A 27,655-nucleotide genomic window follows, 5' to 3' on the forward strand; every position below is an offset into this window, starting at 1 on the left:
CTGTACTACATTTACTACTAAAAGTAATCCTACTTGTCTATAGTGATTTGTCCTGTCTCCCTCCCTCTCTCCTCAGATGTTGTACTTCTGGCCTCCCTCATAGTATTCACAATCCTGGAGCAATACTACCTCATCTTCTCGGAATACTACAAGATGCAGTACTTCTCAAACAGTACTTCAGATACTGCAAAACCTTGTGTACACGTCTTGGACTGGAGTTTTATGACTGTGGGAATGTAACGAGAGCGATTCAAATATAAGGAAATATGTGAAGCAGGAGTTTGGCAAAGTATTGATAGTGACAGTTTATTTGGTGTGACAGTATCGGCATCGGTATCGTGTATCGGTGTATTATATTGTGGAATTACTTCAGTTTTGTGGTGTATTTTTAGAAAGTTATCTTGTTTAAGTTTTACAGTTAACATTAGAATCATGAAAAATAAAACATACCAGTGAGACCAGATGGGTGTTTGGCTCAATGTTTTGGTTGTAGTTGTACTTTAAAAGTTACACGAAACCAAACAGACGTCTACCCAGAACTTAACCAGGTCTACAGGTCCAGCCCATGTCCAGGACCAGGACTAGAGTAACCCAGGTCAGGACAAGGGGAAGGGGGGGAGAAGAGGAGAGAAGGACCTAGGAGAGGAGACAGGAAAGGAGGAGAGAAGAGGATAGAAGGAGGAAAAGGAGGAAACACGGAAAGGAGAAGAGATAATGGGAGAAGAGGAGAGAAGGAGCTAGGAGAGGAGACAAGGAAAGAAAAAAGAAGGAGATAGGAGAGGAGACGAGGAAAGAAAAGAAGGAGATAGGAGAGAAGACAGTAAAGGAGGAATGGACAGGAGACGGAAGAGGAGGTATAGTAAACAGTTGTATATTTTGATTGCATGTCCTGAGCTGTTTTAGTCTAAACCAGCCAGACCTGTTCTAATCCAGACTCAGATCCAGATCCAGACTCAGATCCAGATCCAGACCCAGATCTGGACTCAGATTTGGACTCAGATCCAGATTAGGAATCACACTAAAAATGAAGTTTTTTGTGGGTGGGCATGTAAAGCTAAACACTCTGGAATAAAAAAATCATCCAAAATCAATAAAAGTCCTGTAACAACACTGTTCTAATATAGGCTACTCTACTCTCAATACTTCTACTACTACCACTACTACTACTACTTCTACTACTGCTACGACTACTACTACTACTAGTACTACTACTACTGCTACTACTGCTACTTCTACTACTGCTACGACTACTACTACTACTACTACTAGTACTACTACTACTACTGCTACTACTGCTACTGCTACTACTACCACTACTACTACTACTTCTACTTCTACTACTGCTACGACTACTACTACTAGTACTACTACTACTACTGCTACTACTGCTACTACCACTACTACTACTACTTCTACTACTGCTACGACTACTACTACTAGTACTACTACTACTACTGCTACTACTGCTACTACTGCTACTACTAGTACTACTACTACTACTACTACTACTACTAGTACTACTACTACTACTACTGCTACTACTGCTACTGCTACTACTGCTACTACTACTACTACCACTACTACTACTACTTCTACTACTGCTATGACTACTACTACTACTACTACTACTACTAGTACTACTACTACTACTACTAGTAGTACTACTACTACTACTGCTACTACTGCTACTACTACTACTACTACTACTACTAGTACTACTACTACTGCTACTACTGCTACTTCTACTACTGCTACGACTACTACTACTACTACTACTACTACTACTACTTCTACTACTGCTATGACTACTACTACTAGTACTACTACTACTACTACTACTACTAGTACTACTACTACTACTAGTAGTAGTACTACTACTACTACTGCTACTACTGCTACTACTACTACTACTACTACTACTAGTACTACTACTACTACTGCTACTACTGCTACTACTGCTACTACTACTACTACTACTACTACTAGTACTACTACTACTACTGCTACTACTGCTACTACTGTACTACTGCTACTACTACTACTACTACTGCTACTACTGCTACTGCTACTTCTACTACTGCTACGACTACCACTACTACTACTACTACTACTACTACTGCTGCTGCTGCTGCTACTACAACTGGTATTACTACTACTTCTACTACTACTACTACTACTACTACTACTACTACTAGTACTACTACTAGTACTACTACTACTACTGCTACTACTGCTACTACTGCTACTGCTACTACTGCTACTACTACTACTACCACTACTACTACTACTTCTACTACTGCTATGACTACTACTACTAGTACTACTACTACTACTACTACTACTAGTACTACTACTACTACTACTAGTAGTACTACTACTACTACTGCTACTACTGCTACTACTACTACTACTACTACTACTAGTACTACTACTACTGCTACTACTGCTACTTCTACTACTGCTACGACTACTACTACTACTACTACTACTACTACTACTTCTACTACTGCTATGACTACTACTACTAGTACTACTACTACTACTACTACTACTAGTACTACTACTACTACTAGTAGTAGTACTACTACTGCTACTACTGCTACTACTACTACTACTACTACTACTAGTACTACTACTACTACTGCTACTACTGCTACTACTGCTACTACTACTACTACTACTACTACTAGTACTACTACTACTACTGCTACTACTGCTACTACTGCTACTACTACTACTACTACTGCTACTACTGCTACTGCTACTTCTACTACTGCTACGACTACCACTACTACTACTACTACTACTACTACTGCTGCTGCTGCTGCTACTACAACTGGTATTACTACTACTTCTACTACTACTACTACTACTACTACTACTACTACTAGTACTACTACTAGTACTACTACTACTACTGCTACTACTGCTACTACTGCTACTACTGCTACTACTACTACTACTACTACTACTACTACTACTACTTCTACTACTTCTACTACTGCTACTATTGCTCTTTCAAATACTGTGTGGTCAAGTGTGCACATTGATGCTTAAATGCTTGAGTTTATTTTTACTCCTAAAACATGCATATACGTATATTTAGTTTAGTTTGAATTTAGTTAGTTAAAAGTTAATAAGTTGGGGTGTTCTGGGCATGTCCCACTGGGAGGAGGCCCCGGGGAAGACCCAGGACACGCTGGAGGGACTATGTATGACTCTGTTACATTTACTTGAGAAAACTTCTGAAGAATTTGCACTTCTCATAATACTTTTCTAACAGCATATTTTTAATCCTGCTTGAGTAATATTTAGTCTGAAGCAACACTACTGTTACCTGAGATAAGCTGTGCTTCCTCTTCTCACAGTGAGTCAGCCTAAAGTGACTTGAGCTTTATGTCGACAATATGAAATGATTTGAACATTTGTGTTTCTTGCAGCTTCTTCAAATATGATTTAATTTGGCTCATTTTTGTGTCTGTTTGAAAATACAAGATTCTGTGCTTTATTTGATGTTTTTCTTTCAAATTACATTCACTTCACATTATAACTCAGATGTTATGTCCTGACAGTTACTCTGACAGTTTCCCCAAAAACTTCTTAGGCCACGACTTTGCACGACTACTTCAGTAATATTATTTTGAAGTAACATTATTCTTACGTGAGTGATTTTTTTGGCTACTCTACCACCTCTTTTTACGAAGAGAGTGCCAATAAAAAAAACTTCAGATTTTGTGTGTCGATGTCACAGCTATATATAGTGTAACACCCAAAGTGTCCACCAGAGGCCGCCCTCTCACCGCTCCTGAGCCTGAGTCAGTGACAGACCAGTGTTTAACTCAACTAAACCAGGTTTGAAATAAAACTGAACCAAAATCCAAACCAGATCTAAACCCTGACTAAACCACAACTAAACCAGGCCTACACCAAGACTGATCTAGGACTAAACCAGGACTAAATTAGGACCAAATCAGGACAAATCAGGACTAACCAGAACTAAACCAGGGTTAAACGAGGACTAAATAAGGATTAAACCAGGATTTATCCAGGACTAAACCAGATCTAAACAAGATTTCCCTTCATCTCACTTTCTCTTTTGAACACTCCGGCAGTATCCAGCAGAGGGCGCTGCTCTCATTCACAGAGAGTGAAAACCAGAGGCCCGCGTGTCACCACAGCTCCACCACTCACGCGCTTATCCAAATAAAATAAAACAAATAGATAAATAAAATAAATAAGGGGAGAGAAGAAGCTAGGAAAGAAGTGAGGGTAGAAGAGGAGAGAGCGGAGGACGAAACAGAGGGAGAGAGGAATCGAGGAAAGGAGAGGGAGAAGGAGGTTAAAAAGTAGAGACGAGAGAGTGGAAGGAAATCAGAGAGAGGGTGAAGGAGGCTAGGAAAGGATAGATGAGAGAGAGCGGAGGAGGAGGAAGAGGAGAGAGAGAAAGTGGCTAGAAGAAAAAGAAGGGGGCTAGAAAAGGAGAAAGGAGACTAGGTTAGAGAGAGAGAAAGGAAGAGAGAAAGAGAGAGAGAGAAGACTAGGTAAAATGAGAGGAGACAAGGAGAGAGAAAGAGGAGACTAGGTGAGGAAGGAGTAGAATAGGAGCGAGAGAAGGAGGCTAGGTAAGGAAAGAAGAAACTAGGAGAGAGAGAAGGAAGCTAGGTAAGGAGAGAGGAGACTAGGAGAGAGGGAAGGAGGCTGGGAAAGGAGAGAGGAGACAAGGAGATAGAGAAGGAGGCCAGGAAAGGAGAGAAGAGACTAAGATAGAGAGAAGAAAACTAGGTAAGGAGAGAGGAGACTAGGAGAGAAAGAAGGAAACTAGGTAAGGAGAGTGGAGAGTAGGAGAGAAAGAAGGAAGCTAGGAAAGGAAAGAGGAGAATATGAGAGAAAGAGAAGGAGGCAAGGAAAGGAATGAGGAGGCAGGAGAGGATAAATATTTGATGGTGTGCGCTGCATCCGTGTTAATTAGTGAGATTTGAGCGTCTCTGAGTGAGAATTAAAAACAGACGCACCCAGGGCTAAAGACATGTCCGAACTGTGGGATTACATTCAGCTCAAAGAAACACTCACTGTAGAAAAACCTCCAATATATGTTTGATTTAAAAAGTGCTCTGAAGTAAACTGTTGGAGTTTGTGTGGTAAATATAGCAGAAAGAGGATGGGAGGGCATCTGACACAAATGTATACAGACAAATGGAAGGGCATCTGACACACAGTAATATAGGTGGATGGGAGGGCATTTGACACACAGGGATACAGGAGGATGGGAGGGCATCTGACTGATAGAATTCTACTCATGCATTCCTTCAGTCTCTTTTTCCACTGTCTCTCTGCTCTCTTCCATCATCCTCTCCCTATCACCCTCCCCCTCTGCTCTCTTTTTTCTCCTCCTTTCATTTTTCTCTCTCTCTCTCTTTCAACCCTCTCATCCTCCTCCTCTCCTTTTTCTCTCTTTAACCCCTTTTACCCCCCATCTCTCTCTCTCTCTCTCTCTCTCCCTCTCATTTCACCCCTCTTCATCACCTCTCCCCTCCACCCTCCTCCTCCCCTTCTCTTTCTTTCACCCCTCTCCCTCATCTCTTCTTCTCCTCCTCCAGGATTTCCCCGGGATTAAGCGCTCTTGCCCGGTATAATCTCGCTGTCACGGCTCCTTGGCTCCGCGCTGCCTGCTGATGGTGGATGATTTGACTCCGGGTTTGGCTGCTCCTTTGGCCGCCTCCCCCTCCACATATGGCGGGCACCGGAGAGGAGACACTCGCGCTAATTGGACAGGCATCTCCATCTCCGCTCACATTAACCTGATTAGGAACAACAGCGAGGCTTTACATGTCAACCCAATCTGTGCGTAAAACCCGTGCGTAATGTGCACAAAGCCCAGGTGTTAGCGGTTTTATACTCAAGTCGAAGGAATCAGAAATGAAAACTTTACATTTTAGCAAAAGAAAAAAATAAATTTAACATTTTAAATTCTCTTTTCTGTCACAAGATGGCGGTCGACTGCGGTCTAGTCCTGGTTTTATCTACCTTTAGTTCTGGCTATAATAATTCCCATTGACCCTGATTAAAGCATGAGTTTGACTTGGTTTGGACCTGTTTTAGTCCTGGTTTAGTCCTGGTAAAGAGACACCCGAGGCTACTGGTTCATCCTTGGATTTAGACACGGTTCCATGACTCTAGTTTGGACGTGCTTTAGTCCTAGTTTATACATCTGGTTTGATCCAGATTTTGGCACACTGTAGAAACGTCTTGCAAAGCTATTATGTTCTCCGTTATGTTAAAAAGATGTGAACGACTCCATGAACATTAGACACAAAAAAATTATAATTTAATATCAGGTACAGTTGTGTTTTCTTGCTCCGCGCGCCTCTTCCCTTGCCTCCACTGTGTATGTTTGGCCCGTGCGCTCTCGTGTCTCCCTCGCGCTACCATCCAGCACCAAAACACGCGGGAAAACCGTATTTGGTGTTGCCTCTGACGTTGTTCACACAAATCGTCCAATCAGCTACGAGGGGTGTGGTGAAATGACGTATGGTATGCCCTTATTTGGTATTCTCCCCGCCCTCTCCGCTCCACGAGGGTCCCCCGGGATTCCCCTCATCCTGTGGCCGGGAGAAGAGGCTCTCCTCCGGGACGCTGGAGCCATAAAGAGTCGGGGAGGGAGGGGAAGAGCTCCGCGTTGCCCAATCCGCCTTTCCCCCGGGAGCGCGCCCGAGCAGCCCTGCCACGGCCCGGCCCTCCTCCTCCGTCTAATCTCTCCATTTTACTCCTTTTTGAAGCCTGTTTTTTTATCCCACTTTTCATTTCTCTGCGCCGCTGCTGTGCTCCAAAGCTGCTGTGATCCCCGGCTCTACGCGCGCCTTGTACCCGCTCAGAGGTGCTCCAGAGGCGGCCACACTCCAGCGCTTGCCCCGCTGATCCTTCCCGGTGCCGCTCCCCTCTGTTCTGCAGCTCTTAAGGCGTTTGAAGCGGTCTCAAAACGCGCTCGGGATCTTAAAACACAAGCCAGGAACAAGCCCACTGGGATCCGGACCGCGCTCTAGACCAGGACCAGGACTCGGGACTTTGGGACCTGTTCTAATCCAGGTGGTCCTCCGCTTTTAGCTCACGCTTCGGGGAATTCAGCGCGACTTTGGACACATTTCTGAAGGTTTGCTGCCTCCCGTTTGATCCCTGGAGCCTCTTACGCCCAAGCATCACTAGACCCGGGATTATTACGCACGGTTATCCAAATCATACAAACTAAAGAATATATTTATGAACTTTGACACGAAACAATGCGACATAATGTTTTTACATATTTTTTAAACATTTAACTGTTTTGCATTGAAACACTAGAACTTTCGGCTTTTGCATGAACTGAACGGGACACACCAATAACGCTACTTTTACGCAGGTTACGTTTGACCCGGTAAATAAACCAGACACAATACACGCTTTTACACAAACTTTATACAGAAAAGGTGTAATATTTGTGATTTCAAAATGTGTTTTAATCAAGACAATGAGCGCGAGTAGCTGGGAGATAACGGGACTGGTCTGAAACAGCGACTGACAAAGGCGAGAGAAAAGCCGATCTCCGCGTCTCTTCTGGAGGATTGTTCCACTGGTTCTCGGCTGGTGCTTCGGTTGGAGAAGGAGCCGGACATGTTCTCCATCCAGGACGGACTCCCGCGGGGGGCGCTGACCATGAAGGAGGAGCCGCTGCCCACGGGCATGACCCCGGTGCGCGGCTGGATGCAGAGCACGGGGATCCTGGATGCCAACACCGCAGCGCAGAGGTGAGTGCTGCGGGGGTCAGGCGCACGGGGGTCGGTCTACGGGTCCGTGTGTTTGGACTCAACCAGGACAGAGACGCACGAGGACACCTCTGATTTGTGTGTGGGTTTAGGTCACGGGACGCGGCGGTATGTGACATTGCTCAGAACAATATTCTTTTTTAAAGACATTTCCAAAGCCCTAGGGACAACACCGCGGATTAAACCGGGGTTAAATTAGTTCTAAATGATTCTTAAATGGCAAAACGGGGACAGAAAAAAGCGATGAGAATTAAAAGTATGACCTGCCCCAAACCAGCGCTCAGTTTCAGTTATTGCTCAGTTTTAACATATTTTCACGCGTTGCATTACACAGTTATGTTTGACTTTACATTAGGATATAACTTGTGCTTCTGATAGAAACAGAACACATAAAGAAAACAAAAATATGAACTTATCAAACCAGATCTGCGGACGCGTAAAAGTCAGGACCTCTGGGATCGCTTTCAACAAGAAAGGGCATGCGAATATTTCACATTTTAGATGCCGTAAATAGAGCAGCCTTTTAAATTTTACAGTCAATTTGTATAATTTTGGAAGTGTTTTTGAACAGAATCGGCTCTAAATCGTATATTATATTTCACCATTTTCAAATATTGTCTTCAAAATTGATAGATTTTTCACAACGAAACCAAACCTTACCCTATAAGTACATTTTAAAGACTTCTTTCGGGACAAAACTTGGATTAGATAAGCACTTTTACGCACGGTGTCACGAGTTGGCACACTATACCACGCCTTTTATTATTATTTGTTTGAGCTGTATAAGTCAATAAGTCGAATTTAAACCAAAACTAGAACTGTGAATTGGAGTGGAATTTAACTAGGAAAAAAACAAAACAGAATATAGCCAGACAGCGCGCACAAAGCCCTGGAATTCCTAACCGCTTGTGCGTAAAAGCTACTGACACAGACCAGATTTCAAACTGACACATTTTGACAAACCCCAGAGATTGACAAGTTTATTGACAACACAAGTGCTACACCAAACACGGATCATTCCCCTTTTTACGCGCGCTGACGCTGTCCAAAAATGACACCCGGATACAATCTCTGTTCACACATCGTAAACATGATTTCACCGAGTCTGAAATACAGCCGTGGATACATGAGTTCAAAGGTCAACATGTGCGAATTCTTTGACAAGTTTACTCGCTTTTTACGCACAAGACGCATCCAGGCAAGACACTTAAAACATTTTTTTTAAAACGGCTCCAGGGATTAAACTCGGACTAACAGAAAACATGCAACACTTTGACAAAATTTTGAATGATTTTGAAGACGTCTTAAAACCAGTGTAAACCAGAATTAAACCAGGACTAGACAAATATATAATGTAGTCTTCGTGCATATTAAACGCATTCACGGTCCCTTCACCAATTAAAACTCAAAGATTCCATGATTTAAAAATACCCTACAATTTCTCACTAATAAATACATTTAAACCATATTTCTAGTTGCCATAATTATGTAACGATTCCCCAAAAACGAAGATACACTTGTGTTTTTGTATAATTAAGTTTCAAAATTAAAATTCGCTTTTTCGGTACTGATTAAGTCATTTCTTCGGGGCAAAAAAGAACCCACAAAATGCGCACTTGGATTTGGTTTTCAAACAAGGAGCCGTATCCACACATTACCATAAAACACGGCGGAGGTTTGGCACTCTTCCAGCCGCGCCATGAAAGATTTATGCCCGACAATTAGGCAACAAAACGAGGCACTGTTCCGCTTTTACGCGCGTTAAACAGGTATCTGCGAAACATAACACGAGAGGACTTAATTAGCGAAGGTTTGAATTTGGAATCAATACATGAAAATGAGTTAGATAGAGTTACCAAGAGGCTACAGCTGGTTCGAACCTTCAAGTAACAAAAATGTGTAAATCTTCAGTAATTTTGTCAAGTTTATGCGCAATAGCATCTCAACGCCGGGTTTTTTAAATCCTAAAGATGCACTATGTAACTTTTATTCCACTTGTGTGTCACCATTGAGATTGTGATATTATCTGTTCGATGTGAATGTTACACAGTACGGCATTAAGCTCGTCTTTCTAGCATGTATTCACTTATGTGTGTTTACATTGTTATTAAACGTGTTCTTCAGTCGCGCCTTCTTACTAAGAGCGGGGTCACCTTTTCACAGATCTGACCTGTAAGTGGGCCTGGTGGTGTCGTATGCTTGTCTCCATGGAGATAGATAAGCTGAGGAACATTCCTGGCAACACATTAACATACGGCCCTTTAATTGTCGCTTTTATTTGATTTTTACGCACCAAAACACACTTAGTGAAACTTTACGCACCAACAACGTACAGCTCGGTTTTGTCTTTATTTGACTTGAACAAAATTAACAATAATCTTTACATTTTACGCGCAGTGGTATCATATTTATTTTGTATATTGTCTGGGACTCTTGATCACAACTTTACCCGACAAACGACACAAAAAAATCCAAAGTACAGTCGCCATTTACGCAAAGTTGTATCGCTTCTACAGCAGAATGAACCAGACGCAAATATGTCAATGTTTTGGGCTTAAATGAAATTCCGGAGCTGCAGAATTTGGTATTCCTCTGGCATCAGGATACCGCCTCTCACGCGCACACCTCTCCTCCACGTTAATCAGCCGAGCGCGAGGCATTTCTGTGAAACTCGAAGCACAAATTGAGCGCTTAGACGATCAGAATAATAACAGCAAGTTACATAGGGGAAGGTTGTATACATATGTCCGAAAATATGCTCTTGTACTTATAATGGGACCGAGCCCTACACCATTTTGAAGGACAAGAAATAACGTGAAGAAATAAATGGAGAGATAATTTAACTCGCTCTGTCAATCATTCGTAACTCATAAAAACATAGCTCTACACTTGAATATGTTTGTTTAACTGCATTGAAACTGTATCTCTACAAAGTAATATAGTTTAAAAGCACATCCGAAGAGATATCAAAGTTGTGTGACAATAATAGAATGAACAATGTATAGTAAACGTTTATCAATTACGAACATAAACAGGACTTCGGTATTCGGTAGTGTTAATTTGAACTCAGTTAAATTGTATAAATCTAAAATAAATAAATAAATAAATAATAATAATTTAGTTGCATATGTGAAGAAATATCAAAGTTGTGTGTCAAAAATTAAATGGTAAACGGTCACATTTTTATATAGCGCTTTTCCACTTTAAAGACACTCAGAGCACTTTACATGAGGTGAGTTAAATGTCTTGCCCAAGGACACAACGACAGCATTCATCTGTGGGCGCGGGACTCAAACAGCCAACCTTCAGAACTGTGCTACTGTCGCCCACATTTACTTATCCAATCTGTGAACTTTGTTGGCCAGACTGTTATTCGATTATGAACAGAAAACAGGACTAAAGGTCGTGCGTAAAAGTTTGGATAAGCCTCATTTAGTCTTTGCCATTTGAACATAGGCTACTACAGATTGACCAAAATATAAATTGCGAGACACATTGTTGTTATTTTTAAAGTGACTTTACGCACAGAAAGTGAAATAAATCTGACCTGACGTTTGCGTTTTAACGAGACATTTCTCTTTGGTAATCCTCTTCAAAGTGACAATTTGTGAATGAGCTGTATCGGTGATGAGTACGATCATTACGCAGAGAGCCAAAGCATTCCTACAGACGAAGCTACAGGTGTGTGAGCCAGGAAAGTGCAGAGGATACTAAAAAACATGCGTACGTTTTACTTTCCAAATGTACCCACGATTAATACCTTAAGAGTACAGGCTTTTCTAATTTAACCCACACGCGTAACTATTGTGGGCGATATTTTGAAGTTTGAGTAGGAGGAAACATATACAATTATAAACTGTAAACAGTCACACACACCCGATCAAACAGTGAATACGTTTTGACTTTGTATTTGCTTTAAACGCTTAACAAAAACATTATTATCAACGGCGTGATCGCTTTGGATAAACGCGCGTAATTCTGTCCATTTTGGAGCAACATAAAGTGAAGATTTTATAAGCTACATATAAACAGAACACAGACATAGAAAATAAACTTAATATTTATGATCTCTTGTTTACTATTCCATTGTATTGTTTTGATTTAGGTTCAAACTTTTTTGCGTGTCTTCACTGACCTAAAGACACCTGTTGCGCAGAATCCACAATATCCGCAACCCGCTGAAACAAACCGAAACCACAACGTTCTACTTTGCTTTGCCAAATAGTCACGCATGAAATCATCGCAAATAACCCTCCATTACTTTATTATATCTTCACGTTTGCGTTTTAATTTGTTCACAAGGCAAACGCACATTTCCAAATTCGCCTGAACTGGAATATTCGTCAGCGCGTCCAAATCTAAACCCTGATTGCGGTTTCTTTCGGCACGTTTTTGCTTTTAATTTGCTATGAAATTGACACGACAGCGTATTTATCAGACTATTAAACGGCACTGGTAAAGTCTATTTGGGGAGCGTTACATTTGCACATTCCTTTCCATGTTGAACTGCGGCATAATCTCATTCCCAATTTTAAAACACTGAACTTCACAGTAATCTTTAGTAATTGCACTAACCGTAAATCACTATGTTTAATGTCTCGATGCGTAAAATCCCGTTAAACTAATATTTTTCTTACATAATTCATATTTTTCCGTATGTAACTCGAGAAGAATAAATCCATTTCACACCTGTGGCTGTATCCTCCCGGTTGGCTCTTCTGTGAACTTAAAAAAGACTTTAAATCACAACTTTACTTGATAGTGATGATGTTTAAACCGCAGCGCTTTTGTTCTCCAATAGAATAACGCACATTTACGCATCTATCAAACGCCTCTATGTTTTTTCTGTGTTATATTTCAGCACAAACATTGCGTCCTTGTGCTCTTCAACGCTTCAGACTAACCGCCTCCCGTTGCACAGCATTTAATAAGTTACTCCTGTTCAATTCAATAAGAAAGAGATTTATTAAAAGTCTATTGGTGCAAACTTTCGCGTGTGGACAGCAGTGTGTGCGTGTTCAGATGATGAGGACGGGAGGAAACGTGCGTAAAAACCACAGACGGATCAGATTGAGGGGAGCTTTACGGCGGCCACGCGGATGGGGCGCAAGGTGGACGTAAGAGACGTGGATTTAGTTGTTCCTGCTGTGAGTGTTTGTGATCGCTCTTGGGGGGATCCAGCTGCACCTCTCTGCGCGTCTGCGTCTCTCTGCGTCGCTGTTTTTGGACCTGCTCCGGTAACAACAATAAAAGGTTGAGTATTTCACCAAATCCAAAATAACATGCAGCTTGAACATTGTCAATTTAAAAGTAAACTTCTGTCCAACATGAAAACACATTTTTGCTTTTATTTGAGTAGAATTAGTTAAAATGTCCTGCTGTGCCATTCGATGTGTTTAACCTGTATATGTCCTATTCTGCAAAGTGGACTTTTCAGAACTTTCAATCATGTTTTAGCTGTTTTCTTCTAATTTACCTTATCGCTGTTGTATTTGGAGCGATTCCTGCATGTTTGAGCGATCTTTAATGACTTTTCAAGACGCCATTTTGCCAATCAACCCCGTTTCCCCTCCACTGGTACACACCCACTGCTCTGTACTTACTTTGTTCTCCAATTTTATTTTCTTAATCACTGATACATGAAGGATTCGGCAGTGTCATGTTATCATTTTGGTAGTAACGTGATGCGCAGCTCTCCATAGGACCCTCCAACAACTTCAGAGCGCTTTGTTGTGATCACATTTACAGCGACGTCCCATTTAGATGAATATTGTGATTTAAAATGTCCAAATTCTAACATAATGGGACACAGCTGTCACAGATTATAACTACAGAGCGCACACAAGAGCAACAGGTCTGATTTAAGCTCTCTCCAGAGTCGAACACTTTTAGTCGATTGTGTGTGTTGTTTAACTATCTTAAAACATGCATTTATACTGTGACGAGGTTCGCCTCTCCACAGATCTGACCTGCACCTGCCTGAGATATACCTAAATATTCTAAGCTTAGAAAAAACATTCGAAGCAAAGCAATAACATGTCTGTGGAGACAAGAGGAAACGTTACATAGTGCAGCTTTAACGTGTAACCTCCTACACTGACAAACTACTACTACTACTACTACTACTACTACAACAACAACTACTACTATTACTACTACTACTACTAATGCTACTGCTGCTGATCATAGAAGAGGTGTGGAAGAAATTTTGGCTTCATTCTTGTCCCATCCATTTGGTCATGGTTTGTGTTTTGTCCTCCTGATGAAAATTTGGTCCGGTTTTGGTCTAGTCCAGGTCTAGTCCAGGTCTAGTCCAGGTTTAGTTCTGGTTTAAGTCCCAATATTGTTGTGGTGTGTGTGTGTGTGTGCGTTTGTGTGTGTGTGCGTGTGCGCAAGTGTGAACACAGTCTAATCCCTATTTTATTATTAACTGCAACAGCATGTGCAGAACATGACTAATTCCTTGTTTAGTCCTGGTTGAGTCCTGGTTTAAGCAAGGCAAGTTTATTTGTATTGCACAATTCATACACAAGGTAATTCAAAGTGCGGAATAAAACAGACATTAAAATCACAATACAACAAATCAAAACATAAATTATCAAAAATAATCATCATTTAGTCCTGGTTTAGTCCTGATTTAGTCTTGGTTTAGCCCTGGTTTGATCCTGGTTTAGTCCTGATTTAGTCTTGGTTTAATCCTGGTTTAGTCCAGGTTTAGTCTTGGTTTAGTCCTGATTTAGTCCTGGTTAAGTCCTGGTTTAGTCCTGGTTTAGTCCCGGTTTAATCCTGGTTTAGTCCTGGTTTAGTCCTGGTTTAGTCCAGATTTAGTCCTGGTTTAGTCCTGGTTTAGTCCCGGTTTAATCCTGTTTTAGTCCTGGTTTAGTCCAGATTTAGTTCTGGTTTAGTCCTGGTTTAGTCCAGATTTAGTCCTGGTTTAGTCCCGGTTTAGTCCTGGTTTAATCCCGGTTTAATCCTGTTTTAGTCCTGGTTTAGTCCTGGTTTAGTCCAGATTTAGTTCTGGTTTAGTCCTGGTTTAGTCCAGATTTAGTCCTGGTTTAGTCCCGGTTTAGTCCTGGTTTAATCCCAGTTTAATCCTGTTTTAGTCCTGGTTTAGTCCTGGTTTAGTCCAGATTTAGTTCTGGTTTAGTCCCGGTTTAGTCCTGGTTTAGTCCCGATTTAGTCCTGGTTTAGTCCCGGTTTAGTCCTGGTTTAGTCCCGGTTTAGTCCTGGTTTAGTCCCGGTTTAGTCCTGGTTTAGTCCTGGTTTAGTCCAGATTTAGTGTATAGACATATTGAGTGTATAGAAAAAGCAGCTCTATTAAAAACACTTGTGCTTGTGTGAAATGAACTGTCAGACTTGTTCTCACTCCCGACTAAAGACTCACCGCCCCAGAGGATCATGGGAAAACAGGGCACAAATCACGGCGTTTACAAATGTGTGGGTTCTGTTCAACTGTTTACGCCTCATGCACAAAATAAGCCGAGGTTTGACAAAGGTTAGGATTTTTTTCTTCAACACGAGCACAAGAATGTCCAAGCAAAATGTTGTCTTCCTCCTCCCCAGACACTTCCTCCAGCTCATCCAGTTTAATATTTGCCGTTTGTATTCAGTCCAGATTGTTGTGTTAGTTCTAGTGGTAGAAAAGTCCAGGTTTATTCCAGGTTTATTCCAGGTTTAGACCGGCTTAAGATTTGTCTCTGTTTAATCTCTTACCTGTTTTATTAAAGCAAAATTGACTTTTCAGAACTTTTAATAATATTATAGTCGTTTCCCCATTTACTCACTTGAAGTTGTATTTGGAGTGATTCGTGCATTTTGAGCGATCTTCAATTATTTTCAAAATGCATTTTGCCGATCAACCCCCATTTTCACCACCACCACCGGCAAACACCCACTGCTCTGGACTAATTTTGTTCTTGTTTTTATTTTCTTAATCAATGAAACACGTAGGATTCAGCAGCGTTGTGTAGTCATTTTGGTACAAATGAAAAAATAAATGCTAAATAAAATCGCTAGTGTGATGTGTAGCTATTCATAGGAGGCACTGACAGCATGAGGCACGGTGATGTCAGTTTTCTAACATGCAGTTTTCTAACATGCAGTTTTCTAATACGGAAGCCAGCGATTTATTTATTTTAATAAGTCATTTAAGATGAATTTTGCCATTCAAAATGTGCAAATATAATATAAAACATAATGATCCACGGGTGTGAGAGATTATAACTGTAGAGCACACACAAGCACAATAGGTCTGCTTTAAACTTTATCATTACATTGGACTTTTTCCAAACAGCCCTACTTGGCCCTGCTCTACTCGGTTCTGCTTGGCCTGGTTGTTTTTCTATTGCTCTGTAGAATCTATTGTATCCACTGAAACTGTCCACAAAAACAACAACAACAACAACAACAACAACAACAACAACAACAACAACAGCAACACAATATCCATGGATACTACAGTACTCATTTAAAGACAGTCAGAACAGTACCTGCTTGACCTGGTTAGAACCTGGTACAAACATATTGTATAAGCAGCTCTTGAAGTCAAAGTAAGTCTGCTGTGTATGGTCTGCTTGTAATTATAAAGCGTTTTATTGTTCAATAATCAGGAAATGCACTGTTAGCATGCTATTTTTTGTTAGCTTTACTGTGAACATAAAACTCGTCTGGTCTCCGAGAGTTGTGAAAAGTGCTTGTAAACTGATTGTAGTGAATAATTAGGAATAACTTTGGACCACTGCAAACTGTTTAAAATGAACTAGTTCTGTTTTTTTTTCACGTTTTCCAGAGTGAAAATCAGGTACAGCGTCTTGCGACAGCGTCAGCGAAAAATGAAAAAAAAAAACTGTCAATATTGTCTGAAAATATAATCAGTTGTGATGATTTGTGGTAAAAAATCATTGTTTCCTTTTGTTTTAACTGTTTACTTGGAGGTTTAAGTGAGACTGGAGTTCATTTTACAAAACAGTTTATGAGGTTTTGTTTTGGCATGGAAAAGAAAGTGCGTGAGTGTGCGTGCACGCGCGTGTGTGTGTTTGTGTATGTCGAAGATTCCAACAGTTTGAGTTTCATGTGGAGTGGTTCCACAGGAATGATCCTCAAACCAGGTCAAAACATTAAAGTGCATATAACTCATTTCACTAAAACACAGTTAAGATCATTATTTAAAAATTACATAAAAATTGTAATAAAAAAAAATAAATAAAAAAAAAACAAAAAAAAAAACTCTGCTTGGAAATTTTTTAGGCTTCAAATTTTACTTCCTGGATGAAAATGTTGACATCACACTATGGAATTGCCCAACGTGCCTGTCTAGTGAACAACAAGGCCAAAGCTCCTCTAATGGACACAGATTTGACAAATTAAATGATAACAAAACATCCTTATTTTATAAAACCATGTTTAAAGTCTCAGAAAAAATATTTTGTTGTGTGTAAATTGTGTCTAATTTTTGCACAGAATTCTCTCAGCGTGATGTCATTAGTGTGGGACTAAAATAAAACTCTACTTCCTGTCATTTTCAACATATTTCTCAACTTTTCTTCCCAAATATCTTCTCTATTTGTGTAAAACTACCATGTATATTTACAGCAGGTTTGATCCTAAGTAGAAATGAGAAAATCATCATATGCACTTTGACCTTAAACAAAAGAGCGTACGTTACATTTTTCCGTGTCGTCCATCTTAAGTCCAAGTGTCTTTAGTAGAATGAGCCACACTCTGGATTATTCTATAGAAACTCAGAGCTGTTTTCTCTAGAGCAGATGGAAAAGAGCAGCTGTCATTTCCACGTTTGTTTTTACACTTTTCACGCTTTTTTCACACTTTCAGCACCTCCTCGTGCACACTCCTCATGCACAAACCCGCACATGCACTCATCCCACGTGCACACTCCTCATGCACAAACCCGCACATGCACTTCGCTCACGTGCACGCACCTCACGCACACTTCTCTCCTGTGCGCGATTCTCATACATAGTCCCACACGTGCACACTCCTCTCACGTGCACTAGCTTCAATGCATAGACCTACACGTGCACTCCTCTCACATGCATGCTCTTGTCACATGCACGCTTCTCATACACACTCCTCTCATGTGCACGCTCGTTCACACATGTCAAGTGTTGACTAGTGTTGTATTTGTGTTTCCAATGCTTTTTCCTCTTTCCACAGTCACAGCTGTACTTTGTATTTACACCCAGACCTAGTCCTGGTTTAGTCCTGGTTTAGTCCTGGTTTAGTCCTGGTTTAGTCCTGATTCAATCGTGGTTTAATCCGGATTCAGTCCTCGTTTAGTCCTGATTAGACTCGGATCAGTCCTGTGTTAGACCTTATTTCTTCTTGACTTTTTTGTGCCCACAATAAACCAGGACTAACAAGAACTCAAACTAGCATACCAAAAGCCCTGTTGGCTGCAGTAACCAGCATTAAAGAAGACCTGTTGTGCTTGTGGGCGATCTATATCTTATAATCTATAACACCTGTGGATCATTATGTTATAATTTGAACATTTTAAATCGCAATATTCATCAAAAACACTTAATAAAAGAAACAAGTCTGCTGACTTCCGTGTTAGAAAACTGCGATGCCCAATGGGAGCTGACGCCGTCACAACAAAGAGCCGTACAGCTGTTGGCGCCTCTGATAGAAAACTGCACATCACGCTTTTTTAGTATCAATACCTGCTCAAGTGAGTGTGTAGTTTCGATGCTAGTTTTAGTATTGATTAGTATCTGCTTTTCGAGACTTACAGCAAACCTAATCTGCACAATTACATGAAATCTATATTTTTGACTTGTTTTGTTCTCAGTAGTTAAATCTACTCTGTAATTCTATGATGTATCAAACAGCTCCTCAGAACATTTAACCCTTAACTATGACGGTCTGGTCTCTGCCTCTCCATCATTGCAAGATAGGGTCAACACAATTCAAATCCTTCACTTTATGAAGATTATAACATTATAATACTCCATAAATAAGGCATTGTGGGGTTGTTTTATTTGGACGCAGCTGGAGCTAATCCGGTTAGCGCTTTCTAATGGGATTATCCCTGTGTAAACATTAGCATTAGCTCTGTTAGCTGCTCATAAATAAAGCAGTGCAGACATTAGCATTAGCGCAGTTAGCACACAGTATAATGATGTTTATAGAGTCGAAAGGTCAGGTTTAATCCGGGCTCAGGGGACCAGGTCTCAGAGGGTTTTGAAGGAGCCTGGATGGAGAGCCCGGTCTGCTCTACCTTGGTTTCTGAAAATGTAGACCTCCTTAGTTCATTTTATCTAGATAATTCTCTCTGGTCTGATTTAGGCCTGGTTTGAACTGTTTTTCTTTTGTAAAGGAATTAGGCTTCACCCTCTAGTCCTGATGGTCTGGACTAGAGGGTTTAGATTAGGTTTAGTCCTATTTCAGTTCTGTTTTATTCAGCCTTGGTTCAGTTTAGTCCTGGTTTAGTCCTGGTTTAGTCCTGGTTTACTTTTGGTTCAATCCTGGTTCAGTCCTGGTTCAGTCCTGGTTCAGTCCTGGTTTAGTCCTGGTTTAGTCCTGATTCAGTCCTGGTTCTGTCCTGGTTCAGTCCTGGTTCTGTCCTGGTTCTGTCCTGGTTCAGTCCTGGTTCAGCCCTGGTTCAGTCGTGGTTTAGTCCTGGTTTAGACCTGATTCAGTCCTGGTTCTGTCCTGGTTCAGTCCTGGTTCTGTCCTGGTTCAGTCCTGGTCCTGACCCTCTCTCCTCTCTCAGTGGTGTAGGTCTGGCCAGGGCTCACTTTGAGAAGCAGCCTCCTTCAAACCTGAGAAAGTCCAACTTCTTCCACTTCGTCCTGGCCCTGTATGACCGGCAGGGCCAACCAGTGGAGATCGAGAGGACGTCCTATGTGGACTTTGTGGAGAAAGACAAGGTACTCCATCCTCAGCTCCATCTGACTCTCTCTTCTGCATCGTCTGCTCCTCTCACCCTCTCCTCTGCTCCATCTGACCCTCTCCTCTGCTCCTCTCACCCTCTCCTCTGCTCCATCTGACCCTCTCCTCTGCATCTTCTGCCCTGCCGCTCTTAATTGCAGTATCAAACACAGTATTCTTATATGTAAAGTATGAAAAATTGCTCAAGGGCACAGGCAGTTGTGGGTATTGAACTGGAAACCTTTGTGTTAGTGCCTCTGCCATAAAATAAAATAGTGATCAGCCTTAATTAAAAAGCATTTTACCACAAAACCAGGGGAATCTCAAACGAAGACTCACTTTTCTCTGCCAAATGTCTTAAATACTTCACTGTTCTGATTTCCAAGCAGCACATCTGAACCTTTAACCCCTCACTAAAAGGGCACTGTTTATCAAGAAACTCCAAGATACTCCCCTCTATCCCTTATCTGTCTCTATCTCCCTCATCTCTTTTCCTCCCTGTTCTCTCTCTCACCCCTCACTCTCTCATTCTCTCCTCTATCCCTTTCTTTTTCTCTCAGTCGTGGTCCCGTCCTTAGTTAATTCTGGTTCACTCATAGTTTAGCCCTGGTTCAGTCTTGGTCACTCTCTCCTTTTCTCCTCTTCTCTCTCTCCATGATCTCTCACTCCTGCCCCTTTCTCCCTTTTCTCACCTCCTGTCTCTCTACCTCTCCCCTCCTCTCTTCTCCGACCCCTCTTTCTTACCCTCTCTCCCTTCCTTTCTCCCTCATTCCTCCCTGTCTCTCTTGCCTATCTATCTATCTATCTATCTATCTATCTATCTATCTATCTATCTATCTATCTATCTATCTATCTATCTATCTATCTATCTATCTATCTATCTATCTATCTATCTATCTATCTATCTATCTATCTATCTATCTATCTATCTATCTATCTATCTATCTATCTATCTTTATCTATCTATCTCCCCCGCTCTCCAACCTCTCTTTCTCTCCCTCCATCCTCTCTCTGTCTGTCTCTCCCTCCTTCTCTCTCTTCCTCTCTCTCCCTCCCCTCCATCCATCTCCCTATCTGTCTCCTCCCTTCCTCTCTCTCCCTCTCTCTTTCCGTCCTCTATCTGGCTGTCTACCTCTCCCTCCTTCTCCCTCCTTCTCCCTCCTTCTCCCTCCTTCTCCCTCCTTCTCCCTCTCTCCCTCCTTCCTCTCTCACTCCTGGATGGCGTCCAGCTCTGAGCTCAGCTGGTTAGAACTACAGCCAAAAACACAGACAACATAAAACATAAAATAAATAAATATGAAATTTTAAATCTGAGACATGATCGGGCAGAGGTCAGAGGTCACAGCCTCATTCACTTTGATCAATATTTCAGTTCAATTTTTAGCCCACAGCCCTCCAGGCACGTCAGCCCTTTTCACAACCAAATTAGGTTTACTTTTGGTTTTACAATGCATTTTTTAATACGACTGTTTTTAATATTACTGTTTAATCTGTTCAGATGGTTTAGTGCTCAGTTATTTATGTCATTATTATTATTATTATTATTATTATTATTATTATTATTATTATTATTATTATTATTTTTTTTTTTTTTTTTTTTTTTATTATTATTATTTTTTTTTAAATTATTTTTTAAAATTTTTATTGTATATTATTTTATTTTGCGAATTCTTCCAAAATTGATTCCTTTAGATTATTACATTTATGACACATACATTTTTTTTTTTTTTTTTCTGTGTGTGTTTGTGACAGGAGTACAATGGAGAAAAGACCAACAACGGGATCCACTACAGACTGCAGCTCCTCTACAGCAACGGTCAGGACTGCCTCATCTTCATCTTCATCAATGTTCCTCTGTGTTAATAAAGTGCTCACCTCCAGCTCATGTTTATATCTTCATGGGTGACAGTAGCTCAGTTGGTAGAACATTTGTCCACTGATCTGAAGGTTGGTAGTTCGAGTCTTTCAGCAGTCGGCGGTGCGATTCCAGCTCCTACAAATGAATGCTGTCGTTGTGTCCTTGGGCAAGACACTTAACCCACTTCCTACAGCAACAGCCCAATATCAAACATCTGATCTTTCCAGGGCATAATACTAATCCAACATGAGCCAAACCGTATTCATGACATGAAGCTGATAACCTGGTGTGGTGTATGATCCTTTTATGGAGATTTACATCCCCTCACTACTGTGTAATCTCACTACTGCGTACTGTCACCAACACGTACTCTCACTACTGTGTCCCTTCACTACAGTGTACTCTCACCACTGCGTACCCTCACTACTGCCTACTCTGACTACTGCATACTCTCTCCACTGCATTTCTAGTCAAATTATGCTACATTTTTTTTTACCCTAATCAAGTATTTATTTAGTGCTGTCATGACATTATAACAAATCAACGGCAACGCTACAACGCCGTTTTTTCTACTCGTTTTTAGATGAATAATGTAAACTAAAACAGGTCTGTGTTTAATAATCACGAGTCATGAGATAAAATGTTCTACTTTAAAGAGGGAGTTCGACCTTATGATTAAAAAGTACAATTCAGATACGATTTAGAGTCAGTTTATTAAGAAAACATGAGTTGCGTTTGGGTGACGTCGGTGGCTCATATGGTAGAGCCCTGCCCCTGGACCCATGCCGCCATTAACCTAAACCTGCCCACGGTGGAATATTCCAGACAAAACAACACCAGCTCCATGGCGACGAGCAGATAACAACAGCTAAACAGTGTAACTTTGGTGCAAAAAAACCAAACAAACATAAAAACATTAGCCTATGATTTGACTGTGATAGACTAATTGCAACATTTTCAAATTTGCTTCACGTTTTTTTCAATAGACTTATTTCCAAACCGGTGTAAGTTCATTTGTTGTGTTTTATAGTTTTGAGCCTGCGGTCCTGTCTCCTTGTGGCTCTGATTGATATTTCATTAGAGGAGAGGCGTGTAATTCCATGTTATTCCGTGTTATTATGGGATGTTCCTGTTTTCCCGAGGCACAGTGTTACAGTTAATATACGATACAGACAGGACTATGGCAGGAACAGGTTTTCATTTAAACTATGTCTTTAGGCAGTAGGATTTCTTTTAATATTTTGATGATTTCTTTACTGGCTGCTTTTTTATTTGTCTTTGAGGGTCATGAAAAGCGCTATGCAAGTGTTAGCCTATGTATTATTATTATTATTATTATTATTATTATTATTATTATTATTATTATTATTGTTGTTGTTGTTGTTATTATTATTATTATTATTATTATTATTATTATTATTATTGTTGTTGTTGTTATTATTATTATTATTATTATTATTATTATTATTATTATTATTATTATGCTTCAGTCGTGGGTGAGACTGTGGTTTAATCCTGGTTTAGTTTGAGTTTACATTGGCTTAACATTTGTCCAGGCTAACAATGAATATTCTAAATTTATCTTTAAATTCTTACAGATGTAATTTTAAACCTGCAGATAGGCCTAATTATCTTGACCAGTGGCGGAAAGCAACAAAGTAAAAGTAGTGAAGTACTGTACTTAAGTAGAACATTTAGGTATCTGTACTTAAAATTTTACAGTGGATACTTTTTACTTTAATTTACTGCATTTGAAAGCAGGTATCTGTACTTTCTACTCCACTACTACGGCTTTGAGCAAACAAAAATATAATAATAATATAATAATTATAATTCATGAGAAAAATTTGAGAAACTGATTTGTATTGCTACTGTTGACCAAAATCTGTATTATTTTCAATGTATATTTCTTATTTATTCAAGTAATACTTGTGATACTTTTTACTTTTACTTTAATATTTTTTGCTTAAGTAACAAAACTGAGTACTTTTTCCACCGCTGCCTGTGAGTAGCCAATATTGATCAGTAGTGACTTAGCTCGCACCTACAGACCCACAGACTGATTTTATGGACATTTAGTTGATATCTGCAGCCTTTACACAGTTACACTACTTTGCGAATGTTTTGATGAAATAATCTATTGGTTAGAGTTATATTTATCAATAGTATTTTAGTTGAGGCTCTTTCTCACAGGTTTATTTTCAAGCAGCCTATATTTACACAGTACTTAGTTTCATTGTAAATTTTCTGTTTTGTTGTTGCAGGAATCAGAACAGAACAGGACCTGTACGTGCGGCTCATCGACTCCATGACCAAACAGGTGAGGAAGACCTGGCGTAGTCCTAGTTTAGTCCTGTTTTACCCCTTTTTTAGTTCAGGTTCAGTCATGATTTTGTCTGGATTTCTGGATTTGTTGTTCTTTATTTTGTATTTATATTGTCTCAGTCCTAGCTCAAACCTGGTTTAGTACTGGTTCAGTCCTTGTTCAGTCCTATTTAAGCATTTGATTTTGGCTAGCTACCCAAGGTCAGTCCTGTTTTACTCTTGGTTCAGTCCTTCCAGTTCAGTTTTAAGTCTTGGTTCAGTCTTGTGTCAATCCTGATTCAGTTTTGATTTGGTCCTGGTTCAGTCCTGGTCTTAGTCCTGATTGAAATCCTGGCACAGTCCTTCCTTAGTCCTGGGTCAGTCCTGTTTAGCCTTGGTTCACTCCATCTAGTTCAGTTTTGGTTCAATATTGTTTTAAGTTCAGTGTTTCTTCAGTCCAAGTCTCTATCCTTACTTCTGTCCTGCTTCATTCCTGTTTAAATCCAGACTCAGACCTAGTTCAGTCCTTGTTCACTGCTTCAGTCCTGGTCTAATCCTGGTCTTTGCCCTATAATTCCTGCAGTATAGACGCCTGGCCTTCTGTATATAACTGTAAGGATGTGTATGTTATTCTCTATGTGAAACTGTGAGCCTGTCACTGACACCTTCCACCAGGAGAGAGCTCTGTCCTGGGGGAGCCGGCCAGTCTGGAGAAGCTTTGGACATGGGTTAGAAGCGACTTATTCTTAGTAGACTGTTTTATTTGCTGGATAGAGGGATGACAAGATCAAGAAAATAATACAGGATGTAAAAGGTTGAAAATCATATCAAAAGAGCAAACTTTTCACAGAGATATTACAGAGTTGATAATATTAACCGGCTACCTTGTATCCATGGAGATGCTATTTCTATGTTTGAAAAGTTCCACAGTATGGCGTTGCATGTAGAGATCTGACTTGTAACATGGCCTGGTCGCACCACCAGCTCGTATCCATAAGTTTCATGTCATACTCTGGAACAGTAAAAGCAATAACACCTCTGTGTCATGGAGATGAGCTGGTGGTGGACCCTCCAAAATATTCCATAACGAACCTTTAAGTGAAATGCTTAGTAAAGTGCTTTTCAGAATAAGAAAGACATTAAAATCACAATGCAACAAATCAAAAAATAAATGATCATCATAAAATTAACATTAAAGAAAAGTGCAGAATAAAAATGTTTCAGTCGTATGCACAGATAAACAGAACTGTTTGGAGCCTGGATTTAAACATTGTCTGTCTCACATCTTCAGGAAGACTATTCCAGGTTTTAGCTGCATAAAACTGAAACACTGACACCCATGTTTAGTCCTGACTCTGGGCATCAGCAGGAGGCCGGTCCCTGAAGTCCTCAGAGTGTGAGATGGTTCATATGACACTAACATGTGGGAGTTGTTCTTTGGTGCTGGGCCATGGAGAGACTTATACACAAGCAGAGCTGCTTTAAAGTCTATTCTCTAAGCCACAGGAGCCAGTGCAGAGACCTGAGCACAGGACACATGTGCTCGTACTTCCTGGTTCTATTCAGGACTCAGAAGAGGCCAGTGAGCAGGCTGTTACAGTAGTCTAACCTGCTGGAGACAAATGCATGGATAAGTCTCCCCAAGTCTGATTTTGACAGTAAACCTTTGATTTTTGCTATGTTTTTTTAGATGGTAAAAAGCTGCAGATTATTTTGGGTTCATTCTCTGCTGAAGTTCAGATTTAATCAAGATTTTGTCCAGATATAGACCAGATTTAGTCTTGATATATTCCAGATTATGTCTAGATTTATTCCACATTAACGCCTTCATCTTGAGCAGACCTTGTCTCCTGAGCGTCTCTATAAGACCCTCGCACTGCTGTTACTCGAGCCTTCCTCTCCTCTCCTGCTCCTCTGGCTCGGCTCTAAACCCCACCGTCGTCCATCTTGGTCTAGTCCTGACAGCTCAGGGACTCGGACCTGGGACTTGGACTAGACCAGGAGAGGTGCACATCACTCTAGACCAAGACCCGTGGTCTAGACCTGGTTTAGATTTGCTGTAGTCTCCCTTCAGTTTGGCCAGATATATGTCATATATGTTTTGTCAGTGCAGTATGATTTAGTCCTGGTTTGGTTCTGCTTTAGTCTTGATGTAGAACTGGTTGGTCTTGTTCCAGCCCTGGTTTAGTCCTGGTCTAGTTCAGTCTAGTCCAGTTTAGGTATGGATATAGTCCCTATTTTGATGTGGTTTATGTGCATGTGTGAACACACCCTGATTGAATCCTGGTTTCAGTCTTGCTTTAGTCCTTAGGTTGAGATCCTGACTGGGATCTAAATCAGTCCAAAATGTAATCCTTGTTCAGACCTGATTTACCTCTGGTATGATAAAGGTTTCAGTCCTTCTTTAGTGCTGGATAAGTCCTGGTTTATTTCTGGTTTCAGTCCTTGTTGAAACCTTCTTTTTGGGATTTTTTTTGTCCTAGCCAAATCCTGGATGAGTCCTGGTTAAATTCAGATTTATTCCTGGTTTAGTCCTGCTTCAGTCCTGCTTGTGCCTTGGTCTAATTTTGGTTTAGTCCTGGTTTAGTCCTGGTTTAGTCCTGGTTAAGTCCTGCTTGTGTCTTAGTCTAATCTTGGTTTAGTCCTGGTTTAGTCCTATTGTTGTTCTAGTCTGATCCTGGTTGAGTCCTGCTTTAGTCCTGGTCCAGTCCTGCTCTTGTCCTGGTTGAATCCTGGTCTAATCCTGGTTCAGTCCTGGTTCAGTCCTGCTCATGTCTTGGTCTAATCCTGGTTGAGTCCTGGTTGAGTCCCGGACAGATGTTGGGGGGCGCTGGGACCACCTCGGAGACCAGGATCTAGGCCAGGACTTGGAGGAATTGGGATTTGCGGATCTTAAATGGAGTGTGAAGGAGGCCGTAAAGTCCACGTTTAAAGAGCGTTCATGATGACTGCTCCTCACTGCTGCCTGAGCTCCTCTTCCCTCTCAGCTTTGGACTGTATTTAAAGACAATATGTACAATATAGATTTATATATGAAGTAAGCCAATATAAAACACTCTTTCTTTAGACAATAGAATATGATTTTCAACATTAAATTATAGTACTTTCTTTTATATTCCCAAGTGGCCTTGTATCTGAAAGAAATAATAATAATAAGGCTAAACCAGGACTAAACATGGACTTTATGGGCTAGTACAAGACAAGTATGGCTCAGCTGTAAAGCCACATCTAAATCCAGACCAAACTAGACTAAAATGATCTTGAGCTGTGTCAGAACAAGTATAAGACACATAGACGAGTACACACCCATGGACCACTATAGAATCTACCTGGACACTGAGGGATTACACAGATATAAGGCCACAAGGGAATATAAAAGACAGTACTACTATTTAATGTGGAAAAAACTATTTCTATTGTCTAAAGAAAGAGTGTTTGTTTAATTATCATTGTGGTATTAGAATCAGTTTTGAATATCGACTCGATTCCTTAGTATTGACATTGAGTTCTAAATTTTAGTATCGTGAAAACATTACTTACAACTACATTTATTTGAGTAGTGAACTATAGTCAGTGATCACTAAATGTTGAAATAAAGGTTAAACATGGCGACTGGAAGCTTCTAGAAAGAGAATATTTATGAATCATATTTTATTGATGAAAATCACAAAGGTTTAATTCTTTGTATTTCATTATTTATGATGTTTTATTATTTTTATGTATTAATGCTGTGCTCTTTGTTAAAAGACTTTTGTGTTTTAGGGTCCACTTAAAAGTTACTGTGAACACACACTTCGATTAAAGG

At 40.5% G+C, this 27,655-nt stretch overlaps 1 protein-coding gene across 3 annotated transcripts in view; it reads left to right on the top strand.

Moving 5' to 3' along the window:
* The first annotated feature begins 6,807 nt into the window (after window positions 1-6,807).
* The window catches only part of LOC117371427 (transcription factor COE3-like), a 90,955-nt gene continuing 70,107 nt past the window's right edge, over window positions 6,808-27,655 (top strand). For all 3 annotated transcript variants that reach the window (XM_055221685.1, XM_033967112.2, XM_055221686.1), the window contains exons 1-4: window positions 6,808-7,778; window positions 19,531-19,687; window positions 21,441-21,504; window positions 23,811-23,866. In XM_055221685.1, coding sequence (XP_055077660.1) covers window positions 7,645-7,778; window positions 19,531-19,687; window positions 21,441-21,504; window positions 23,811-23,866 — 411 coding nt within the window. In that variant the 5' untranslated portion in view covers window positions 6,808-7,644. The remainder of the gene's footprint in view (window positions 7,779-19,530; window positions 19,688-21,440; window positions 21,505-23,810; window positions 23,867-27,655) is intronic.

This window comes from Periophthalmus magnuspinnatus, chromosome 5 (genome assembly GCF_009829125.3).
Source record: "Periophthalmus magnuspinnatus isolate fPerMag1 chromosome 5, fPerMag1.2.pri, whole genome shotgun sequence".
Lineage (NCBI taxonomy): Eukaryota > Metazoa > Chordata > Actinopteri > Gobiiformes > Gobiidae > Periophthalmus > Periophthalmus magnuspinnatus.